This window comes from Gadus morhua, chromosome 5 (genome assembly GCF_902167405.1).
Source record: "Gadus morhua chromosome 5, gadMor3.0, whole genome shotgun sequence".
In the NCBI taxonomy this organism is placed as follows: Eukaryota; Metazoa; Chordata; class Actinopteri; order Gadiformes; family Gadidae; genus Gadus; species Gadus morhua.
The window spans coordinates 23,293,394-23,315,567 of NC_044052.1; the positions used below are offsets into that span (position 1 = coordinate 23,293,394).

General features: G+C 42.3%; 2 protein-coding genes across 2 annotated transcripts in view; one reads left to right on the forward strand and one right to left on the reverse strand.

Moving 5' to 3' along the window:
- The window catches only part of LOC115544457 (uncharacterized), a 993,561-nt gene that overhangs the window by 701,492 nt on the left and 269,895 nt on the right, over nucleotides 1-22,174 (reverse strand). The gene's annotated exons all lie outside the window — the stretch shown is intronic.
- Nucleotides 795-22,119, forward strand: LOC115544456 (neuroblast differentiation-associated protein AHNAK-like). The gene is made up of 6 exons (XM_030357419.1): nucleotides 795-930; nucleotides 1,459-1,566; nucleotides 2,847-2,954; nucleotides 3,842-3,995; nucleotides 4,602-4,762; nucleotides 5,321-22,119. Exons 1-6 carry the CDS (start codon nucleotides 850-852, stop codon nucleotides 21,524-21,526), a joined length of 16,818 nt encoding a protein of 5,605 aa, XP_030213279.1. The 5' UTR covers nucleotides 795-849; the 3' UTR covers nucleotides 21,527-22,119.

Consider the following 22,174-nt stretch of genomic DNA (forward strand, 5'->3'; position numbering starts at 1 on the left):
ATTATTGTAAGTCGCTTTGGATAAGAGTGTCTACTAAATGCTCTTAATGTAAAAAATGAACTTGAAACCTCAGAGATCTGGTACCTCTAAGCTCTGGTACCTCTAAGCTCTGGTACCTCTAAGCTCTGGTCCCTCTAAGCTCTGGTACCTCTAAGCTCTGGTCCCTCTAAGCTCTGGTACCTCTAAACTCTGGTTCCTCTAAGCTGGTGTAACATCAAATTGTTCAGTATAGTAAGATCCACTTGTTCTGTATGAAGTGTCTAGGGTTCTGTTAGATAGTAATGTGACGTTGTGTTTAGCCAGTTGGTGTAGCAGGCTTAGAGTTAGCGGACATCCTAACCCCTCCTAGCACAGTAGTTCTACTCCAGGGTTAGGTGGTTACAGGACATCCTATCCCCATTAAGCTCTAGTCATCCCTGAAGGTTAGATGATGATAGGACATCATAACCCTGACACTAGTAAGCCCTGAGGGTTAGATGATGACAGGACATCATCACCCTGACACTAGTAATCCCTGAGGGTTAGATGATGACAGGACATCATAACCCTGACACTAGTAAGCCCTGAGGGTTAGATGATGACAGGACATCATCACCCTGACACTAGTTATCCCTGAGGGTTAGGGGTTGACAGGACATCATCACCCTGACACTATTAAGCCCTGAGGTTCTTCATTCATTGTTGTTCAAGGAAAGACAAACCAACCCACTAGCTACCATCCTTCTGAAGCTGCATCGCTCCTTCTCCAGGAGAGCAACCCCGGAAAAAACCTGAAGGGATTTCTAAAGGCTGGGTCGAGGGGTTTGGTTGTAAACGTGTAAATGAATACAGGTTCCAAAGCTTAATGTAATGTTGTGCTGTCTCTGTTGTGATTACTCAGCAGGGGGGCGGAGGTTACAGGCACGCGAGCCCGGGGCCGAAGACGACTCGGTGAGACCAGTACCCCCCACCATCTGTTCTGCACTCCTTCTGACTCACTCGTTAAATAATATAATAAATCAAATAAATAAACGAGTTATAGACAAGGTTTCGTCCTGGTATACACCAGGTATAGCCCTGAGTTAGTCCAGGTATAAACCAGGTTTGGCCCCAAGTTTAGTCCTGGTATTAACCAGGTTTAGTCCTGATATAAACCAGGTTTAGCCCCAAGTTTAGTCCTGATATAAACCAGGTTAAGACCCAAGATTAGTCCTGGTATACACCAGGTACAGACCAGCGTTTAGTCCTGGTATAAACCAGGTTTAGCCCCAAGTTTAGTCCTGGTATAAACCAGGTTTAGTCCTGATATAAACCAGGTTTAGCCCTGAGTTTAGTCCTGGTATAAACCAGGTTTAGTCCTGATCTAAACCAGGTTTAGCCCTGAGTTTAGTCCTGGTATAAACCAGGTTTAGCCCCAGATTTAGCAAAGCCCTAGTCGTGCCAGGTAGGTGGGCCCTGACCCTGCCCTGTGACCCCCAGCTGTACGACCAGCCGTCCGAGGTGGAGGAGAAGCGGCCGCGACCTCAAGGATCCTCCCCTGTGGACGAGTTCCCGGAGGCCGCCGGCTTCTCCGACAGCGACAAGGAGGTGCAGAACTCCTCTACCACCTCCTCCGCCCTTGACCCTTCCTCTACTCTCTACCACCTCCTCTACCTCCTCCTCTACTCTCTACCACCTCCTCTACCTCCTCCTCTACTCTCTACCACCTCCTCTACCACCTCCTCTACTCTCTCCCACCCCCTCTACTCTCTACCACCTCCCCTACCACCTCCTCTACTCTCTACCACCTCCCCTACCTCCCCCTCTACTCTCTACCACCTCCTCTACCACCTCCCCTACCACCTCCTCTACTCTCTACCACCTCCCCTACCACCTCCTCTACTCTCTCCCACCCCCTCTACTCTCTACCACCTCCTCTACCTCCTCCTCTACTCTCTACCACCTCCTCTACCACCTCCTCTACTCTCTCCCACCCCCTCTACTCTCTACCACCTCCTCTACCACCTCCTCTACTCTCTACCACCTTCTCTACTCTCTACCACCTCCCCTACCACCTCCTCTACTCTCTACCACCTCCTCTACCTCCTCCTCTACTCTCTACCACCTCCCCTACCTCCTCCTCTACTCTCTACCACCTCCCCTACCTCCTCCTCTACTCTCTCCCACCCCCTCTACTCTCTACCACCTCCTCTACCACCTCCTCTACTCTCTACCACCTCCCCTATTCTCTAACACCTCCTCTCCTCAAAAGTTTTTTTTCTTCAAACCAAAATCCAAAGTCATTGTTCTACACACACGCACGCTCACACGCACACTCACACGCATATACACACGCGCATACACACGCGCATGCACTTACGTACACACACACACACACACACACACACACACACACACACACACACACACACACACACACACACACACACACACACACACACACACACACACACACACACACACACACACACACACACACACACACACGCGCACCCAAAGAGCAAGTAGTCGCATTCAATCAATATTATTGCCTGATATATATTTTGGAGGGGGAAACATAAAAATCCTAAAAGCTTTTTCATTGGCCATGAAAACAGATAGTCCCACTGTGGCCTGATGACTCAGGATTATGTATCAAAATAAAAGCGCATTCAAATTGTATTAAGGTGACCTTTAGCCTGGGCACCCGATCGCTGTGTCCCATTGGAGGGGCTGCAGCTCACGATGAGTCACGGTACTGCTATGCCGACGTGTGCATTACTGTATCAACTCTATCGCCTGGGGTCGCTTGGACACAATGTTCAACCTCTTCTGCACCTGTGTATTATTTGACCTCAGGTTAACCCTGACCCTATATTTGACCTTAGGGCGGAGCAGAGCATGACCTTCAGAAGAAGGGTGGAAAAGGCGGGAAAAGGTCTGGTCTCGGCTCGCTGTTCGACAAGCGCTCGTCTTCCAAGATGAGCAAACTGAAGGTGAGCACCTCCTGCTGCCTCCGCAGGGACGATACAGAGTGACCCGTTTATACAACAAACTATGTTCAGCATGGTAGATGGTACAAGCATGTAGTATGTTATACAAACTATGTTCCACATAGTAGGTGGTACAGGTATGTAGTATGTTCTACAAACTATGTTCCACATAGTAGGTGGTACAGGTATGTAGTATGTTCTACAAACTATGTTCCACATAGTAGGTGGTACAGGTATGTAGTATGGTCTACAAACTATGTACCACATAGTATGTCGCACATACTTTGTTCTACATAGTATGTGGTAAAAGTATATAGTATGTTCTACATAGTATGTAGTATAAGTATGTAGTATGTTCTACAAACTATGTTCCACATAGTATGTCGAGCATACTTTGTTCTACTTAGTATGTGGTACAAGTTTATAGTATGTTCTACATAGTATGTAGCATAAGTATGTAGTATGTCCTAGATATTATGTACCACATAGTATGTAGAACGTACTTCGTTCCACATAGTATGTGGAAGAAGTATATAGTATGTTCTACATACTATGTGGTACATAGTATGTAGAACTAACCCTAACCCTTTTCTATATTGTCTATAGTATTTTCTATATTGTACGTACAGCATAATATTTCCATATCATACTATGTATTTAATTATGTCTTATCATATTTCTATATAGTGGAGACAAAATATCTACTATTTTGACTCCACTTTTTCGTTATTTAGCTGATGCTTCTCAGAGTCCGCTGTCTGCCCTGTAGACCGTACCCCTGAGCAGCAGTCCAACGAGTGGACGCCAGAGATTGGGATCTGAACCCAGATACTGACGGCGGGGTCCCTGGTTGCCGGACCCCGTAGGGCTCATGTTTGACATCATTTCAGGACGTTCACAGCCCTGAGTCGGAGGTGATCGTGAAGACGGCCGAGGACGGTGGGGCGGAGGGTCTGATCGTCGGCGGGGGAGGGAGGGACGGGATCTTCATCACGCAGGTGGTCCCAGAGTCCCCGGCCTTCAAGAACCTGAGCGTCAGAGAAGGTGAGAGTCTCAGGATGACATCAGACCAGGGGAGGTATACCTGCTATAGAAGGTGAGAGCTGTCGTAGTAGGTTATACCTGGTATAGTAGGTTATACCTGGTATAGTAGGTTAAACCTGGTATAGTAGGTTAAACCTGGTATAGTAGGTTATACCTGGTATAGTAGGTTAAACCTGGTATAGTAGGTTAAACCTGGTATAGTAGGTTAAACCTGGTATAGTAGGTTATACCTGGTATAGTAGGTTAAACCTGGTATAGTAGGTTAAACCTGGTATAGTAGGTTAAACCTGGTATATTAGGTTATACATGGTATAGTAGGGTATACCTGGTATATTAGGTTATACCTGGTATAAGTTATACCTGGTATAGTAGGTTATACCTGGTATATTAGGTTATACCTGGTATAGTAGGGTATACCTGGTATATTAGGTTATACCTGGTATAGTAGTTTATACCTGGTATAGTAGGTTATACCTGGTACTTTAGGTTATACCTGGTATAGTAGGTTAAACCTGGTATATATTGTACCTGAAAGGGACGGTGTACCTGGTATAGTAGTTTAAATGTGGTAACAATGGTCTTGGCTTTATGCGTCTCATCACACAGGGGACCAGATCCTGAGTGCCACTGTGTACTTTGACAATGTGTCGTACGAAGACGCCCTGCAGATCATGGAACATGCGCAGGCCTACAAGGTTAAGCTGTGCCTGAAACGCAAGCAAGAAGTGCCTGAAGAAGACCCCGACAGCCATCCCGAGACCATTCAGGTAACTATTCTCTGATCTCTCCAGACCTGCTTCTGAGGCTTGGCCCACTCAGGACTCCAACCCGCATAACCCAAACAGAAACTGTATGTACTTGACACTAGCTATCATTAGCTTATCAACCATGAATGGGAATTTAAATAAAGAGAAACCACTACAAGTGTTGATGTATATCTTGTGTGGGGACAGGGTATTTTAGTATATCATTGTAGCTGAAACACTGATACGACAATTATACCACTCAGTTTAGTTTTAGGAGTTCACAATATTTGGTTCTCTGTACAAAATAATGGCTCGCAATGTATTTGAGCACAAGCAGCAATTCACAGTATGGGACTGTCCCAATCTCCCACTATAATTCACAAACACAAATATGTTTGAATGAGATTGGAGCCCTCACCTTCCAATCCTGGGAACTGCTGCTTGGCGGTGTGCTGCCCGAGAGCCCGCCGTTACACGATCACACTTACATATTCACATTGGGTACATTTGGCTGGATGAAATATGCTTATAATTAATCAAATTAATGTTTCCATGTGATTCCATATCAATCCTCAACAGGAGGAAGAGGTGACCTCACCAGAGATGAGAGAGCAAAGGAAAACTAAGAGGCCTAGCGATGCTCGCATCTCATGGCCCAAGTTCCCCTCTCTGGGGAAAGGCAGAAAGAAGTCCCACTTCAGGAGGTCCCACAGCACCTCAGAGGCCGAGGATCAGACCCGCCTTGAGCTGAGCCCCACCACCAGCGATACTGACACCCCTATCAAATCACAGGAAGCACTGAAAGGCAAGAAGAAGCATAAGGTAAAGCTGAACCTTTCAAAGAACAAGGGTAGTAAAAGTGCTAAGGCAGACCATGACACAGATACATTGACCACTGCTCCCTTAAACGGAGTCAATGAGGACCCCATGAAGGAGATCTCACCCCCAGACTCCCCAGAGCGGCAGGTTGCATCCCCTCCGGCCTATTTAACGCATCAATTCAAAATCCCTGACAGCTGCAAGCTGAAGGTTGAGCAAGGAATGGCTGACATGGCCGAGCCTGAATCCCCCCACCACAGAGTGGAGCTGATCAGTGTGGACAGCACTCTGAAGACTGCAGACATCACCGCGGCTCTGGTTGGGCAAGATAGTCCCACCGCCCACATGTCACCCAGCGGAAAGAAAAAGAAGAAGAAAGAAAAGTCTGAATTGAAAATGAAAATTAAGGGAAAAGATAAATCACACAAACAAGATGTTAAAGCGAAATCCTCCCCAAAAAGACTACAGACACTTGGGGGAAGTGTTGATGTACCAGACCCTACTACAAATAAAAACTTGGATGCTACAAAAACATTACCATCACAAGTAGAGTGGCCACAAATTGCAATCAACACTGATACACAATTAACTGCCGGTAAAGGTTTTGAGGTCATCTCTGCACCCAAGCCAAGCCAGGAAGGAAAAGATCTGCAAAAGGTGGAATTTTCCTATGACACCTCAGATGTAGGAATTTCAAAGATATCTCCAAGGATAGGAAAAGAAAAACCAAAGAAGGAAGCTGAAAAGCTATCAAAGGGGTCTAAACAGAAAACCGACACCAAGAGAAGCCCGTTTAAACTCCCCACAGTTGGGTTTACTGACATTGGAATGGAAGACATAATAGAAAAAACAGATGTAAAGGATAAGAAGGTTTCAGTAAAAATTGTAACAGAGGGTCCAAAGCAAGATCCTTATGAAAGGCTATCCTGTCCTTCCCAAAGACAACTTCCCAAACGGGAGGAGATGGAGATACCAGGTATGGAGGATGCATCCTCAGCAGGGAGGAAGAAACAAGGCACTAAAGATCCTAAGGGGTTGGCAATGATTGGCATTGAAGAACTTAATGCAGAAACGGTACAAATGTCCATTGATGTTAAAAGTGTCAAAGAAGCAGTTTCAAAATTGCCCGGTTTTAAGCTGCCTCAAGTTGACACGGATGGAGTCCCTATTATTGAAGAGATTACAATGATAGATGCAAATGCACAAAGAATAACTGTAAAAACACACGGGACTCCCACCAAAATGTCAGATACCAAGACAAAGGAAGGGCTGACTCTGAGCAGGACTAAAGTCCAACTGCCAAATATTAACGCTGCCAATCTAGTTTCTCATGACATTTTTACTGAGACTGAAGTAGAGATGAATAAGGAAAACAAGGAAGTAGGCGACTTAAGTAGTGTTGAAATGCAGACTAAGGGACACAAAAGAGAGAATATTTTAATGCATGGAGAAGAAAGTAGAAGTGAAGAAACCCATGTACAAGGACATGCTACAAAGGAGGATGCTTTTGAATGGTCATCTGGAATATACACAGGCCAAAACAAAGCCAACAACAAGGATTTGACCAGTCCAAAAAAAACAGACAAAGCAAAAAGCCTCTTCACGAACTTTGGAGTTGCAAAACCAGACATCAGATTCCCTGATCTTGACATTGCCTTACCAAAACGAAATCTCTCAACACTTAACGTTGATGAAGGGCCTCGTAGAGTTATGGCTAAACCCACAGAAACTGAACTTGAAAGACATAGAACCAAATTCAAAAATCCAAGTCTGAGTTGCTCTATGCCAAAAGCGATCGGGACAGAAGTTGATTTAAGTGTGTCAAAGCCAGATATGGATATAACATTACCAGAGGGGGAGGTTGAACCGTCATCGAAAGTAGAAGTCAAACAATCTCAGATTGAACCCGAAGACAAGGATGGTGAGAGGACCTCCGCAACATGGAAAATGACTAAGTTCAAAAGTAGAACAAGTGGATCCTACACCCAAAATATAACATCAGAAGAACATGAAATGTACAAAAAAATAAATATTGAAGGAGTTGAGCTGAATGCATCTATTGAGGGGCCAGACGTTGACGAGACAACCCATGGAGACATGAAAAAGGCTGTATTTGGAGGACGGACAACGAAAATAAGAATGCCAAATCTTGGTATTTCAACACCAACGGTCAAAGGACCAGATACTGATTTCAGTGTATCCAAGCCAGATGTGGACATAACGTTACCGAAGGCTAAAGCTGACATTACCCTATCTGAAGTTAAACTACCATCAGCTAAGGTAGAAGTTAAAGGGCCGGAGATTGATACAGAGGATTTTGATGGTTCATCCAAATTTAAATTGTCTAAATTCAAACTTCCAAAATTCGGAACAGGATCTTCCAGCATCACTGCCGAAATGCCTGAAATTGACAAGCAAATCAAATTTGATGCAGAGCTGAACATCCCTAAAGCCACAGTGGACAAAACAGCACCCAAAGTTGAAATTGAAGGACCTTCCATTGATCTGAAAAGCACAGGACCTGATGGAATGGGGAAAGGAAGCAAGATTAAAATGCCAAGTCTGGGTCTCTCAATGCCAAAAGTGAAAGGACCAGATACTGATTTCAGTGTATCAAAGCCAGAGGTTGACATTACATTACCAAAGGGTAAAGCTAAAGTTAACCTACCTGAAATTGAAGTAACATCAACTACGGTACAAGTTAAAGGGCCTGACATTGATCTAAAAGTAAAAGATGGTCAAGGTTCTCAAGCTACTTCAACGAATATGTCAGTGGAAATACCTGAGGAGAAGAAAGAAATTATATCACATGGAGAGTTGAACATTCCTGAAGCAAGAGTGGAAATAACAGCACCCAAAGTGGATATTGAAGGACCTTCCATAGATCTTGAGAGTACAGGGAAAGGAAGCAAGTTTAAGATGCCAAATTTTGGAATTTCAATGCCAAAGGTCAAAGGAGCAGATATTGATTTCGGTGTATCCAGAACAGATGTGGACATAATGCTACCAAAAGCCAAAGCCGACGTTACCCTACCTGATGTTGAACTTCCGTCAGCTAAGGTAGAAGTTAAAGGCCCTGAGATTGAGACGGAAGATTTTGATGGTTCATCCACATTTAAAATGCCTAAATTCAAACTTCCCAAATTTGGAACAGGATCTTCAAGCATTACTGCAAAAATGCCTGAAGTTGACAAACAAATCAAATTTGATGCAGAGCTCAACATTCCTAAAGCCACAGTGGACATTGCGGCACCCAAAGTTGACTTTGAAGGACCTTCCATAGATCTGAAAAGCACAGGACCAGATGGAATGGGGAAAGGAAGCAAGATTAAAATGCCAAGTCTGGGCTCAATGCCAAAGGTGAAAGGACCAGAAGTGGATTTCAATTCATCAAAGACAGAGGTGGACATTAAATTACCAGAGGATAAATATGAAGTTGCCCTACCCTACGTTGAACTAACCTCGACTAATGTAGAAGTTAAAGGGCCTGAGATTGATCTAAAATTAAAAGATGGTAGAAGTTCTCCATCAAAATATAAAATGCCTTCATTCAAATTTCCCAAATTTGGAGCTGCTTCACCAAATATCTCTGTGGAAATACCTGAGGTGGAGAAAGAAATTACGTTAGATGGAGAGCTTATCATTCCTGAAGCAAAAGTGGAAATAACAGCACCCAATGTGGATATTGAAGGACCTTCCATAGATCTTAAGAGTACCGGCATCGACGGTACAGGGAAAGGAGGCAAGTTTAAAATGCCAAATTTTGGTATTTCAATGCCAAAGGTCAAAGGACCAGATATTGATTTCAGTGTATCCAAGCCAGATGTGAACGTAACGTTACCAAAAGCTAAAGCTGACGTTACCCTAACTGATGTTGAACTACCATCAGCTAAGGTAGATGTTAAAGGGCCTGAGATTGAGGCAGAAGATTTTGATGGTTCATCCACATTTAAATTGCCTAAATTCAAACTTCCCAAATTTGGAACAGGTTCTTCAAGCATCACTGCAGAAATGCCTGAAGTTGACAAACAAATCAAATTTGATGCAGAACTGAACATCCCAAAAGCCACAGTGGACATTACTGCACCCAAAGTTGAAGTTGAAGGACCTTCAATTGATCTGAAAAGCACAGGACCTGATGGAATGGGGAAGGGAACCAAGATTAAAATGCCAAGTCTGGGTCTCTCAATGCCAAAAGTGAAAGGACCAGAAGAGGATTTCAATTTATCAAAGCCGGAAGTGGACATTACATTATCAGAGTCTAAATATGAAGTTGCCCTACCTGACGTTGAACTAACCTCTACTATAGTAGAAGTTAAAGGGCCTGAGATCGATCTAAAATTAAAAGATGGTAAGGGTTCTCCATCCAAATTTAAAATGCCTTCATTCAAATTTCCCAAATTTGGAGCTGCTTCACCAAATATCTCTGTGGAAATACCTGAGGTGGAGAAAGAAATTACATTAGATGGAGAGCTGAACATTCCTGAAGCAAAGGTGGAAATAACAGCACCCAATGTGGATATTGAAGGACCTTCCATAGATCTTAAGAGTACCGGCATCGACGGTACAGGGAAAGGAGGCAAGTTTAAAATGCCAAATCTTGGTATTACAATGCCAAAGGTCAAAGGACCAGATATTGATTTCAGTGTATCTAAGCCAGATGTGGACATAACGTTACCAAAAGCTAAAGCTGACGTTACCCTAACTGATGTTGAACTACCATCAGGTAAGGTAGAAGTTAAAGGGCCTGAGATTGAGACAGAAGATTTTGACGGTTCATCCACATTTAAAATGCCTAAATTCAAACTTCCCAAATTTGGAACAGGACACTCAAGCATCACCGCAGAAACGCCTGAAGTTGACAAACAAATCAAATTTGATGCAGAGCTGAACATCCCTAAAGCCACAATGGACATAACGGCACCCAAATTTGAAGTTGAAGGACCTTCCATTGATCTGAAAAGCACAGGCACTGAGGGAATGGGGAAAGGAACCAAGTTTGAAATGCCAAGTCTGGGTCTCTCAATGCCAAAAGTGAAAGGACCGGAAGTGGATTTCAATGTTTCAAAGCCAGAGATGGACATTACAATACCAGGGGCTAAATATGAAGTTGCCCTACCTGATGTTGAACTAACATCGACTAAGGTAGAAGTTAAAGGGCCTGAGATTGATCTAAAATTGAAAGATGGTAAAGGTTCTCCATCCAAATTTAAAATGCCTTCATTCAAATTTCCCAAATTTGGAGCTGCTTCACCAAATATCTCTGTGGAAATACCTGAGGTGGAGAAAGAAATTACATTAGATAGAGAGCTGAACATTCCTGAAGCAAAGGTGGAAATAACAGCACCCAATGTGGATATTGAAGGGCCTTCCATAGATCTTAAGAGTACAGGAATTGACAGTACAGGGAAAGGAAGCAAGTTTAAAATGCCAAATCTTGGTATTTCAATGCCAAAGGTCAAAGGACCAGATATTGATTTCAGTGTATCCAAGCCAGATGTGAACGTAACGTTACCAAAAGCTAAAGCTGACGTTACCCTAACTGGTGTTGAACTACCATCAGCTAAGGTAGAAGTTAAAGTGCCTGAGATTGAGCCAGAAGATTTTGATGGTTCATCCACATTTAAAATGCCTAAATTCAAACTTCCCAAATTTGAAACGGGTTCTTCAAGCATCACTGCAGAAATGCCTGACGTTGATAAACAAATCAAATTTGATGCAGAACTGAATATCCCTAAAGCCACAGTGGACATTACGGCACCCAGAGTTGAAGTTGAAGGACCTTCAATTGATCTGATAAGCACAGGACCTGATGGAATGGGGAAAGGAAGCAAGATTAAAATGCCAAGTCTGGGTCTCTCAATGCCAAAAGTGAAAGGACCGGAAGTGGATTTCAATGTTTCAAAGCCAGAGATGGACATTACAATACCAGGGGCTAAATATGAAGTTGCCCTGCCTGACGTTGAACTACCCTCGACTAAGGTAGAAGTTAAAGGGCCTGAGATTGATCTAAAATTGAAAGATGGTAAAGGTTCTCCATCCAAATTTAAAATGCCTTCATTCAAATTTCCCAAATTTGGAGCTGCTTCACCAAATATCTCTGTGGAAATACCTGAGGTGGAGAAAGAAATGACAATAGATAGAGAAATGAACATTCCTGAAGCAAAAGTGGAAATAACAGCACCCAAGGTGGAAATTGAAGGACCTTCCATAGATCTTAAGAGTACCGGCATCGACGGTACAGGGAAAGGAGGCAAGTTTAAAATGCCAAATCTTGGTATTTCAATGCCAAAGGTCAAAGGACCAGAAATTGATTTCAGTGTATCCAAGCCAGATGTGAACATAACATTACCAAAAGCTAAAGCTGACGTTACCCTAACTGATGTTGAATTACCATCAGCTAAGGTAGAAGTTGAAGGGCCTGAGATTGAGACAGCAGATTTTGACGGTTCATCCACATTTAAAATGCCTAAATTCAAACTTCCCAAATTTGGAACAGGACACACAAGCATCACTGCAGAAACGCCTGAAGTTGACAAACAAATCAAATTTGATGCAGAGCTGAACATCTCTAAAGCCACAGTGGACATAACGGCACCCAAATTTGAAGTTGAAGGACCTTCCATTGATCTGAAAAGCACAGGCACTGATGGAATGGGGAAAGGAACCAAGTTTGAAATGCCAAGTCTGGGTCTCTCAATGCCAAAAGTGAAAGGACCGGAAGTGGATTTCAATGTTTCAAAGCCAGAGATGGACATTACAATACCAGGGGCTAAATATGAAGTTGCCCTAGCTGATGTTGAACTAACCTCGACTAAGGTAGAAGTTAAAGGGCCTGAGATTGATCTAAAATTGAAAGATGGTAAAGGTTCTCCATCCAAATTTAAAATGCCTTCATTCAAATTTCCCAAGTTTGGAGCTGCTTCACCAAATATCTCTGTGGAAATACCTGAGGTGGAGAAAGAAATTACATTAGATGGAGAGCTGAACATTCCTGAAGCAAGAGTGGAAATAACAGCACCCAATGTGGATATTGAAGGGCCTTCCATAGATCTTAAGAGTACCGGCATCGACGGTACAGGGAAAGGAAGCAAGTTTAAAATGCCGAATCTTGGTATTTCAATGCCAAAGGTCAAAGGACCAGATATTGATTTCAGTGTATCCAAGCCAGATGTGAACATAACTTTACCAAAAGCTGACGTTACCCTAACTGGTGTTGAACTACCATCAGCTAAGGTAGAAGTTAAAGTGCCTGAGATTGAGCCAGAAGATTTTGATGGTTCATCCACATTTAAAATGCCTACATTCAAACTTCCCAAATTTGGAACCGGTTCTTCAAGCATCACTGCAGAAATGCCTGACGTTGATAAACAAATCAAATTTGATGCAGAACTGAATATCCCTAAAGCCACAGTGGACATTACGGCACCCAGAGTTGAAGTTGAAGGACCTTCAATTGATCTGATAAGCACAGGACCTGATGGAATGGGGAAAGGAAGCAAGATTAAAATGCCAAGTCTGGGTCTCTCAATGCCAAAAGTGAAAGGGCCGGAAGTGGATTTCAATGTTTCAAAGCCAGAGATGGACATTACAATACCAGGGGCTAAATATGAAGTTGCCCTACCTGACATTGAACTACCCTCGACTCAGGTAGAAGTTAAAGGGCCTGAGATTGATCTAAAATTGAAAGATGGTAAAGGTTCTCCATCCAAATTTAAAATGCCTTCATTCAAATTTCCCAAATTTGGAGCTGCTTCACCAAATATCTCTGTGGAAATACCTGAGGTGGAGAAAGAAATTACATTAGATAGAGAGCTGAACATTCCTGAAGCAAAAGTGGAAATAACAGCACCCAATGTGGAAATTGAAGGACCTTCCATAGATCTTAAGAGTACCGGCATCGACGGTACAGGGAAAGGAGGCAAGTTTAAAATGCCAAATCTTGGTATTTCAATGCCAAAGGTCAAAGGACCAGAAATTGATTTCAGTGTATCCAAGCCAGATATGAACGTAACGTTACCAAAAGCTAAAGCTAACGTTACCCTAACTGATGTTGAATTACCATCAGCTAAGGTAGAAGTTAAAGGCCCTGAGATTGAGACGGAAGATTTTGATGGTTCATCCACATTTAAAATGCCTAAATTCAAACTTCCGAAATTTGGAACAGGTTCTTCAAGCATCACTGCAGAAATGCCTGAAGTTGACAAACAAATCAAATTTGATGAAGAGCTGAACATCCCTAAAGCCACAGTGGACATTACAGCACCCAAAGTTGAAGTTGAAGGACCTTCCATAGACCTGAAAAGCACAGGCACTGATGGAATGGGAAAAGGAAGCAAGATTAAAATGCCAAGTCTGGGTCTCTCAATGCCAAAAGTGAAAGGACCAGAAGTGGATTTCAATTTATCAAAGCCGGAAGTGGACCTTACATTACCAGAGTCTAAATATGAAGTTGCCCTACCTGACGTTGAACTAACCTCTCCTAAGGTAGAAGTTAAAGGGTCTGAGATTGATCTAAAATTAAAAGATGGTAAGGGTTCTCCATCCAAATTTAAAATGCCTTCATTCAAATTTCCCAAATTTGGAGCTGCTTCACCAAAAATCTCTGTTGAAATACCTGAGGTGGAGAAAGAAATTACATTAGATGGAGAGCTTAACATTCCTGAAGCAAAAGTGGAAATAACAGCACCCATCGTGGAAATTGAAGGACCTTCCATAGATCTTAAGAGTACCGGCATCGACGGTACAGGGAAAGGAGGCAAGTTTAAAATGCCAAATCTTGGTATTTCAATGCCAAAGGTCAAAGGACCAGAAATTGATTTCAGTGTATCCAAGCCAGATGTGAACGTAACGTTACCAAAAGCTAAAGCTGACGTTACCCTAACTGATGTTGAATTACCATCAGCTAAGGTAGAAGTTAAAGGCCCTGAGATTGAGACGGAAGATTTTGATGGTTCATCCACATTTAAAATGCCTAAATTCAAACTTCCGAAATTTGGAACAGGTTCTTCAAGCATCACTGCAGAGATGCCTGAAGTTGACAAACAAATCAAATTTGATGCAGAGCTGAACATCCCTAAAGCCACAGTGGACATAACAGCACCCAAAGTTGAAGTTGAAGGACCTTCCATAGACCTGAAAAGCACAGGCACTGATGGAATGGGAAAAGGAAGCAAGATTAAAATGCCAAGTCTGGGTCTCTCAATGCCAAAAGTGAAAGGACCAGAAGTGGATTTCAATTTATCAAAGCCGGAAGTGGACCTTACATTACCAGAGTCTAAATATGAAGTTGCCCTACCTGACGTTGAACTAACCTCTCCTAAGGTAGAAGTTAAAGGGTCTGAGATCGATCTAAAATTAAAAGATGGTAAGGGTTCTCCATCCAAATTTAAAATGCCTTCATTCAAATTTCCCAAATTTGGAGCTGCTTCACCAAAAATCTCTGTGGAAATACCTGAGGTGGAGAAAGAAATTACATTAGATGGAGAGCTTAACATTCCTGAAGCAAAAGTGGAAATAACAGCACCCAATGTGGAAATTGAAGGACCTTCCATAGATCTTAAGAGTACCGGCATCGACGGTACAGGGAAAGGAGGCAAGTTTAAAATGCCAAATCTTGGTATTTCAATGCCAAAGGTCAAAGGACCAGAAATTGATTTCAGTGTGTCCAAGCCAGATGTGAACGTAACGTTACCAAAAGCTAAAGCTGACGTTACCCTAACTGATGTTGAATTACCATCAGCTAAGGTAGAAGTTAAAGGCCCTGAGATTGAGACGGAAGATTTTGATGGTTCATCCACATTTAAAATGCCTAAATTCAAACTTCCCAAATTTGGAACAGGTTCTTCAAGCATCACTGCAGAAATGCCTGAAGTTGACAAACAAATCAAATTTGATGCAGAGCTTAACATCCCTAAAGCCACAGTGGACATAACAGCACCCAAAGTTGAAGTTGAAGGACCTTCCATAGACCTGAAAAGCACAGGCACTGATGGAATGGGAAAAGGAAGCAAGATTAAAATGCCAAGTCTCGGTCTCTCAATGCCAAAAGTGAAAGGACCAGAAGTGGATTTCAATTTATCAAAGCCGGAAGTGGACCTTACATTACCAGAGTCTAAATATGAAGTTGCCCTACCAGACGTTGAACTAACCTCTCCTAAGGTAGAAGTTAAAGGGTCTGAGATCGATCTAAAATTAAAAGATGGTAAGGGTTCTCCATCCAAATTTAAAATGCCTTCATTCAAATTTCCCAAATTTGGAGCTGCTTCACCAAAAATCTCTGTGGAAATACCTGAGGTGGAGAAAGAAATTACATTAGATGGAGAGCTTAACATTCCTGAAGCAAAAGTGGAAATAACAGCACCCATCGTGGAAATTGAAGGACCTTCCATAGATCTTAAGAGTACCGGCATCGACGGTACAGGGAAAGGAGGCAAGTTTAAAATGCCAAATCTTGGTATTTCAATGCCAAAGGTCAAAGGACCAGAAATTGATTTCAGTGTATCGAAGCCAGATGTGAACGTAACGTTACCAAAAGCTAAAGCTGACGTTACCCTAACTGATGTTGAATTACCATCAGCTAAGGTAGAAGTTAAAGGCCCTGAGATTGAGACGGAAGATTTTGATGGTTCATCCACATTTAAAATGCCTAAATTCAAACTTCCCAAATTTGGAACAGGTTCTTCAAGCATCACTGCAGAAATGCCTGAAGTTGACAAACAAATCAAATTTGATGCAGAGCTGAACATCCCTAAAGCCACAGTGGACATAACAGCACCCAAAGTTGAAGTTGAAGGACCTTCCATAGACCTGAAAAGCACAGGCACTGATGGAATGGGAAAAGGAAGCAAGATTAAAATGCCAAGTCTGGGTCTCTCAATGCCAAAAGTGAAAGGACCAGAAGTGGATTTCAATTTATCAAAGCCGGAAGTGGACCTTACATTACCAGAGTCTAAATATGAAGTTGCCCTACCTGACGTTGAACTAACCTCTCCTAAGGTAGAAGTTAAAGGGTCTGAGATCGATCTAAAATTAAAAGATGGTAAGGGTTCTCCATCCAAATTTAAAATGCCTTCATTCAAATTTCCCAAATTTGGAGCTGCTTCACCAAAAATCTCTGTGGAAATACCTGAGGTGGAGAAAGAAATTACATTCGATGGAGAGCTTAACATTCCTGAAGCAAAAGTGGAAATAACAGCACCCATCGTGGATATTGAAGGACCTTCCATAGATCTTAAGAGTACCGGCATCGACAGTACAGGGAAAGGAGGCAAGTTTAAAATGCCAAATCTTGGTATTTCAATGCCAAAGGTCAAAGGACCAGAAATTGATTTCAGTGTATCCAAGCCAGATATGAACGTAACGTTACCAAAAGCTGAAGCTGACGTTACCCTAACTGATGTTGAATTACCATCAGCTAAGGTAGAAGTTAAAGGCCCTGAGATTGAGACGGAAGATTTTGATGGTTCATCCACATTTAAAATGCCTAAATTCAAACTTCCCAAATTTGGAACAGGTTCTTCAAGCATCACTGCAGAAATGCCTGAAGTTGACAAACAAATCAAATTTGATGCAGAGCTGAATATCCCTAGAGCCACAGTGGACATAACGGCACCCAAAGTTGAAGTTGAAGGACCTTCCATAGACCTGAAAAGCACAGGCACTGAGGGTATTGGAAAAGGAAGCAAGATTAAAATGCCAAGTCTGGGTCTCTCAATGCCAAAAGTGAAAGGACCAGAAGTGGATTTCAATTTATCAAAGCCGGAAGTGGACATTACATTACCAGAGTCTAAATATGGAGTTGCCCTGCCTGATGTTGAACTAACTTCTACTGAGGTAGAAGTTAAAGGGTCTGAGATCGATCTAAAATTAAAAGAAAGTAAGGGTTCTCCATCCAAATTTAAAATGCCTTCATTCAAATTTCCCAAATTTGGAGCTGCTTCACCAAATATCTCTGTGGAAATACCTGAGGTGGAGAAAGAAATTACATTCGATGGAGAGCTTAACATTCCTGAAGCAAAAGTGGAAATAACAGCACCCATCGTGGATATTGAAGGACCTTCCATAGATCTTAAGAGTACCGGCATCGACAGTACAGGGAAAGGAGGCAAGTTTAAAATGCCAAATCTTGGTATTTCAATGCCAAAGGTCAAAGGACCAGAAATTGATTTCAGTGTATCCAAGCCAGATATGAACGTAACGTTACCAAAAGCTAAAGCTGACGTTACCCTAACTGATGTTGAACTACCATCAGCTAAGGTAGAAGTTAAGGGCCCTGAGATTGAGACGGAAGATTTTGATGGTTCATCCACATTTAAAATGCCTAAATTCAAACTTCCCAAATTTGGAACAGGTTCTTCAAGCATCACTGCAGAAATGCCTGAAGTTGACAATCGAATCAAATTTGATGCAGAGCTGAACATCCCTAAAGCCACAGTGGACATAACGGCACCCAAAGTTGAAGTTGAAGGACCTTCCATTGATCTGAAAAGCACAAGACCTGATGGAATGGGGAAAGGAAGCAAGATTAAAATGCCAAGTCTGGGTCTCTCGATGCCAAAAGTGAAAGGACCGGAAGTGGATTCCAATGTTTCAAAGCCAGAGATGGACATTACAATACCAGGGGCTAAATATGAAGTTGCGCTACCTGACGTTGAACTACCCTCGACTAAGGTAGAAGTTAAAGGGCCTGAGATTGATCTAAAATTGAAAGATGGTAAAGGTTCTCCATCCAAATATAAAATGCCTTCATTCAAATTTCCCAAATTTGGAGCTTCTTCAGCAAATATGTCTGTGGAAATACCTGAGGTGGAAAAAGAAATTAAATTAGATGGAGAGCTGGACATTCCTGAAGCAAGGGTGGAAATAACGGCACCCAATGTGGATATTGAAGGCCCTTCCATAGATGTTAAGAGAACAGGAATTGACGGTACAGGGAAAGGAAGCAAGTTTAAAATGCCAAATCTTGGTATTTCAATGCCAAAGGCCAAAGGACCTGATATTGATGTCAGTGTGTCCAAGCCAGATGTGGAAATAACATTACCAAAGGCCAAAGCTGACGTTACCCTACCTGACGTTGAACTAACTTCCACTAAGGTAGAAGTTAAAGGGCCTGAGATTGATCTAAAATTAAAAGATGGTAAAGGTTCTCCATCCAAATATAAAATGCCTTCATTCAAACTTCCCAAATTTGGAGCTGCTTCACCAAATATCTCTGTGGAAATACCTGTGGTGGAGAAAGAAATTAAATTAGATGGAGAGCTGAACATTCCAGAAGCAAAAATGGAAATAACAGCACCCAATGTGGATATTGAAGGACCTTCCATAGATCTTAAGAGTACCGGCATCGATGGCACAGGGAAAGGAGGCAAGTTTAAAATGCCAAATCTTGGTATTTCAATGCCAAAGGTCAAAGGACCAGATATTGATTTCAGTTTATCCAAGCCAGATGTTAACATAACGTTACCAAAAGCTAAAGCTGACGTTACCCTAACTGATGTTGAACTACCATCAGCTAAATTAGAAATGAAAGGGCCTGAGATGGATACAAAAGATTTTGACGGTTCATCCACATTTAAAATGCCTAAATTCAAACTTCCCAAATTTGGAACAGGATCTTCAAGCATCACTGCAGAAATACCTGAAGTTGACAAACAAATCAAATTTGATGCAGAACTGAACATCCCTAAAGCCACAGTGGACATCACGGCACCCAAAGTTGAAGTTGAAGGACCTTCAATTGATCTGAAAAGTACAGGACCTGATGGAATGGGGAAAGGAAGCAAGATTAAAATGGCAAATCTGGGTCCCTCAATGCCAAAAGTGAAAGGACCAGGAGGGGATTTCAGTGTGTCAAAGCCAGATACCGAAGATTTCGATGTAAAATCAAAAATGCCAGAATTGGCAGTTTCTGAAGTTAAAGCATTTGGGGAACCAGGGGCATGTGCAAAAGAGGATCATGTTTCAGTGAAACAGGCTGGCTGGTCATTTCCATCCTTTTCATTTTCAAAGACCAAAGACCAGGGCATAAATGCTTCTGTTGAATCTCATCAGATTGGTATTCGATTACCCGACACCAAAAAAGAAATCCATTCTTCAGATGATGAAGGCGAGAGAAAAAAAAAAGACTTTTTAGTAGAGGCACTTCCCTCTGTAGAATTGGAGACTAATTTGAAAAAAGCTAGCAGTAAGGATCACGAGACTGATGCCAATATGAAAGAGCTGGACGGTTTTCTTCTAAGAGATAAGATGAGGCAAATGGAAATCTCTGAGGTTGAAGGTCAAGGTTCTGAGATTGAAGGACATTTTGAAGTTACCACACATAGCGTTTGTATTGAGGCTCCATCTGTAAATATGACAAAGACCACAGGGACATATCTTGGCAGAAAAGACTTAGAGCCAAAAGAGCCAGAAAATGTAACGCAGCCAGAGTTTGATTTAAATTTGTCAAAAAGAGATGATTTCCAGGGAAAAGAAGCAGAGGTAGATAAGGAAGTGGGAAAGGCTTCTGCCACCTTGACAGCCTTAGAAGTTTGTACACCAGAGGAAGATGTGAAAGTGAAGAAATCATGGTTTTCTTTACCAAGATTCTCATTTTCAAAACAAAGTGTAAAAGAGACTGGTTATAAATCTCCCGAAATGGAGACAAAAATGGTGCTGAATGTTGCTGTGGGATCTGGAATAGAGACCAATGTCTTGGCCTCTCCAATCGTCACTGAGGAGGTTGAGAAACAGGACAAAGAGATAAAAACTTGGGAACAAACCATTCCATTGGGTATTAAGGTTACAAGCCAGGATAAGGAGACAAGGGATCTGAACGCTGAGTTACAAACTAGTAAACCAAAGTGTCAAGATGATATTATGTTTCCAAGCCATGATATAAAAACAGTAGCTCCAAACGCTGATTCTCAAAATCCGGATACTGTCAGTCCAGTTAATGGCTCACCAAGCAAATTCAAACTTCCTTCATTTAAGATGCCAACACTCAGCTTTTCCAAAGCTAAACCTGAAGATGAATACTTACCTGTTGATACAGTGTGCAAAGATGATCAATTAGAAACCAAAGCTGAACCTCAGGAACTAGTTAAATTTATAGATGATGAATCTAATGTTTCATCTCCAGAAGAAATGGAAAGAAATCCTCCCCCCTCAAATGAGGAAATATCTCTCACAAACAAAGACGTTATTAAATCCCAACCAAAAATACAAAACTACACTCTACCAAATCCCGAGCCAGTTGGTCTGTTCAAGTTCCCCAGGTTTGGATTTTCCACTCCTCCGGGGAGGAGCCCCGAGAGCCTGGATGAGGATCTGAGCACAGCCGGCTCTATTCAGTCCTCTGATGCCTTCGCCGACGCCAGCTCTACGGCCACGAGTGAGCACACAGGTGTGTCCTTCACATCCCCATCCAAGGTCACTGTCACATACAGTGGACCTGATTCTGCTGTGGAACTGGGTGCTCTTCACAGCACCATCATCACCTCCACAACTAGGAGTGCGCAGATCTCATTTGAACCCAACCTTCCAGAGATGTTCACCATCCTGTCTTCAGGAGTTTCCTCTTCTTCTGTGGACACTCTCAAGTTGGAGTCTGATCAAATTCATGTCATCAGGTCCAATATCCAGGCGACACCACAAGTGCAGAAAAGCACAATTCTCACCAACTTCAATGTCCAATCCCCTTTGGAGATGTCCAAGAACCCTGAGTTCAGAGAGGCTACGTCGTGGTTTGAAGGAGCGCCCCAAGAACACTCAGGCGTCGCCAGCGTGGAGAGACACATCACCAGGGAAGTCTCCAGCCAGGAAATGAGGACTCTGAGCAGGGGAACGGTGGTCATAACCCAGCAGCTGACCGTATCGGGGGACCAAGTGGAACCCATCGCAGAGGATACGGCTGGCTCCGTAAAGCGGCTAAGAGACACAGTTCACTCAGAGAAGATGAGGTTTTTTGAAGGAGCTCACTCATAAGGAGATATGTTAGTAGCTAACCGTTTACCTTGGCAGCAGAGGAGCAAACAGGATCATCAGAAAGGCTCAAATACAGAAGTTCTACGTTGGTTTGTGTACTTCAATCTGTTCAATGTCTTAATCTGAGAGAATATCATAGATAATCAAAGTCATAGACCTGAAAATAGAATGACTCATAAAGTGCACTTGCATCACAATAAAGGTGTAAATATACATTGTACTCAAGTGCTTTTCCAGCAGAATCTCTATAATATCTCTATCTAATGATTGCAGAAATATAATAATCGTAACAATGTTTATTAGATCACTGTGAATTATGCTCGGACCACGCCTAAATTGCATACGTGTTTGGCAAGATGTACGCATTAAAGATAATTAAATAGCTTTAATAGCTTCAGTAAAATACTTAATAATTACAATGTTGCTTCATGTTCTTAATCTAAAGTTAATTTGCCTTAATCATTTTTTTTCAGTTTTACATGTAACCCTTTTAATAAACATTGGAGTTTATTTTTGTTTACTTTTCATTTTTACTTTGATATGGGTTATATCAACGTGTCGCAAAGTAATATTCAATAAATGAATGAACGGTTTTACGTCTCCTGGCTTTCTCGGTTGCGGTTGTAAATGCAGATAGGGAGGCCTGGG

Coding starts and splice junctions, on each gene's coding strand:
- LOC115544456 (XM_030357419.1), top strand. CDS start 850: ATGTTGTGCTGTCTCTGTTGTGATTACTCAGCAGGGGGGCGGAGGTTA. Junction 1,567..2,846: donor TCTCCGACAGCGACAAGGAG/GTGCAGAACTCC, acceptor ATTTGACCTTAG/GGCGGAGCAGAGCATGACCT. Junction 4,763..5,320: donor GCCATCCCGAGACCATTCAG/GTAACTATTCTC, acceptor AATCCTCAACAG/GAGGAAGAGGTGACCTCACC.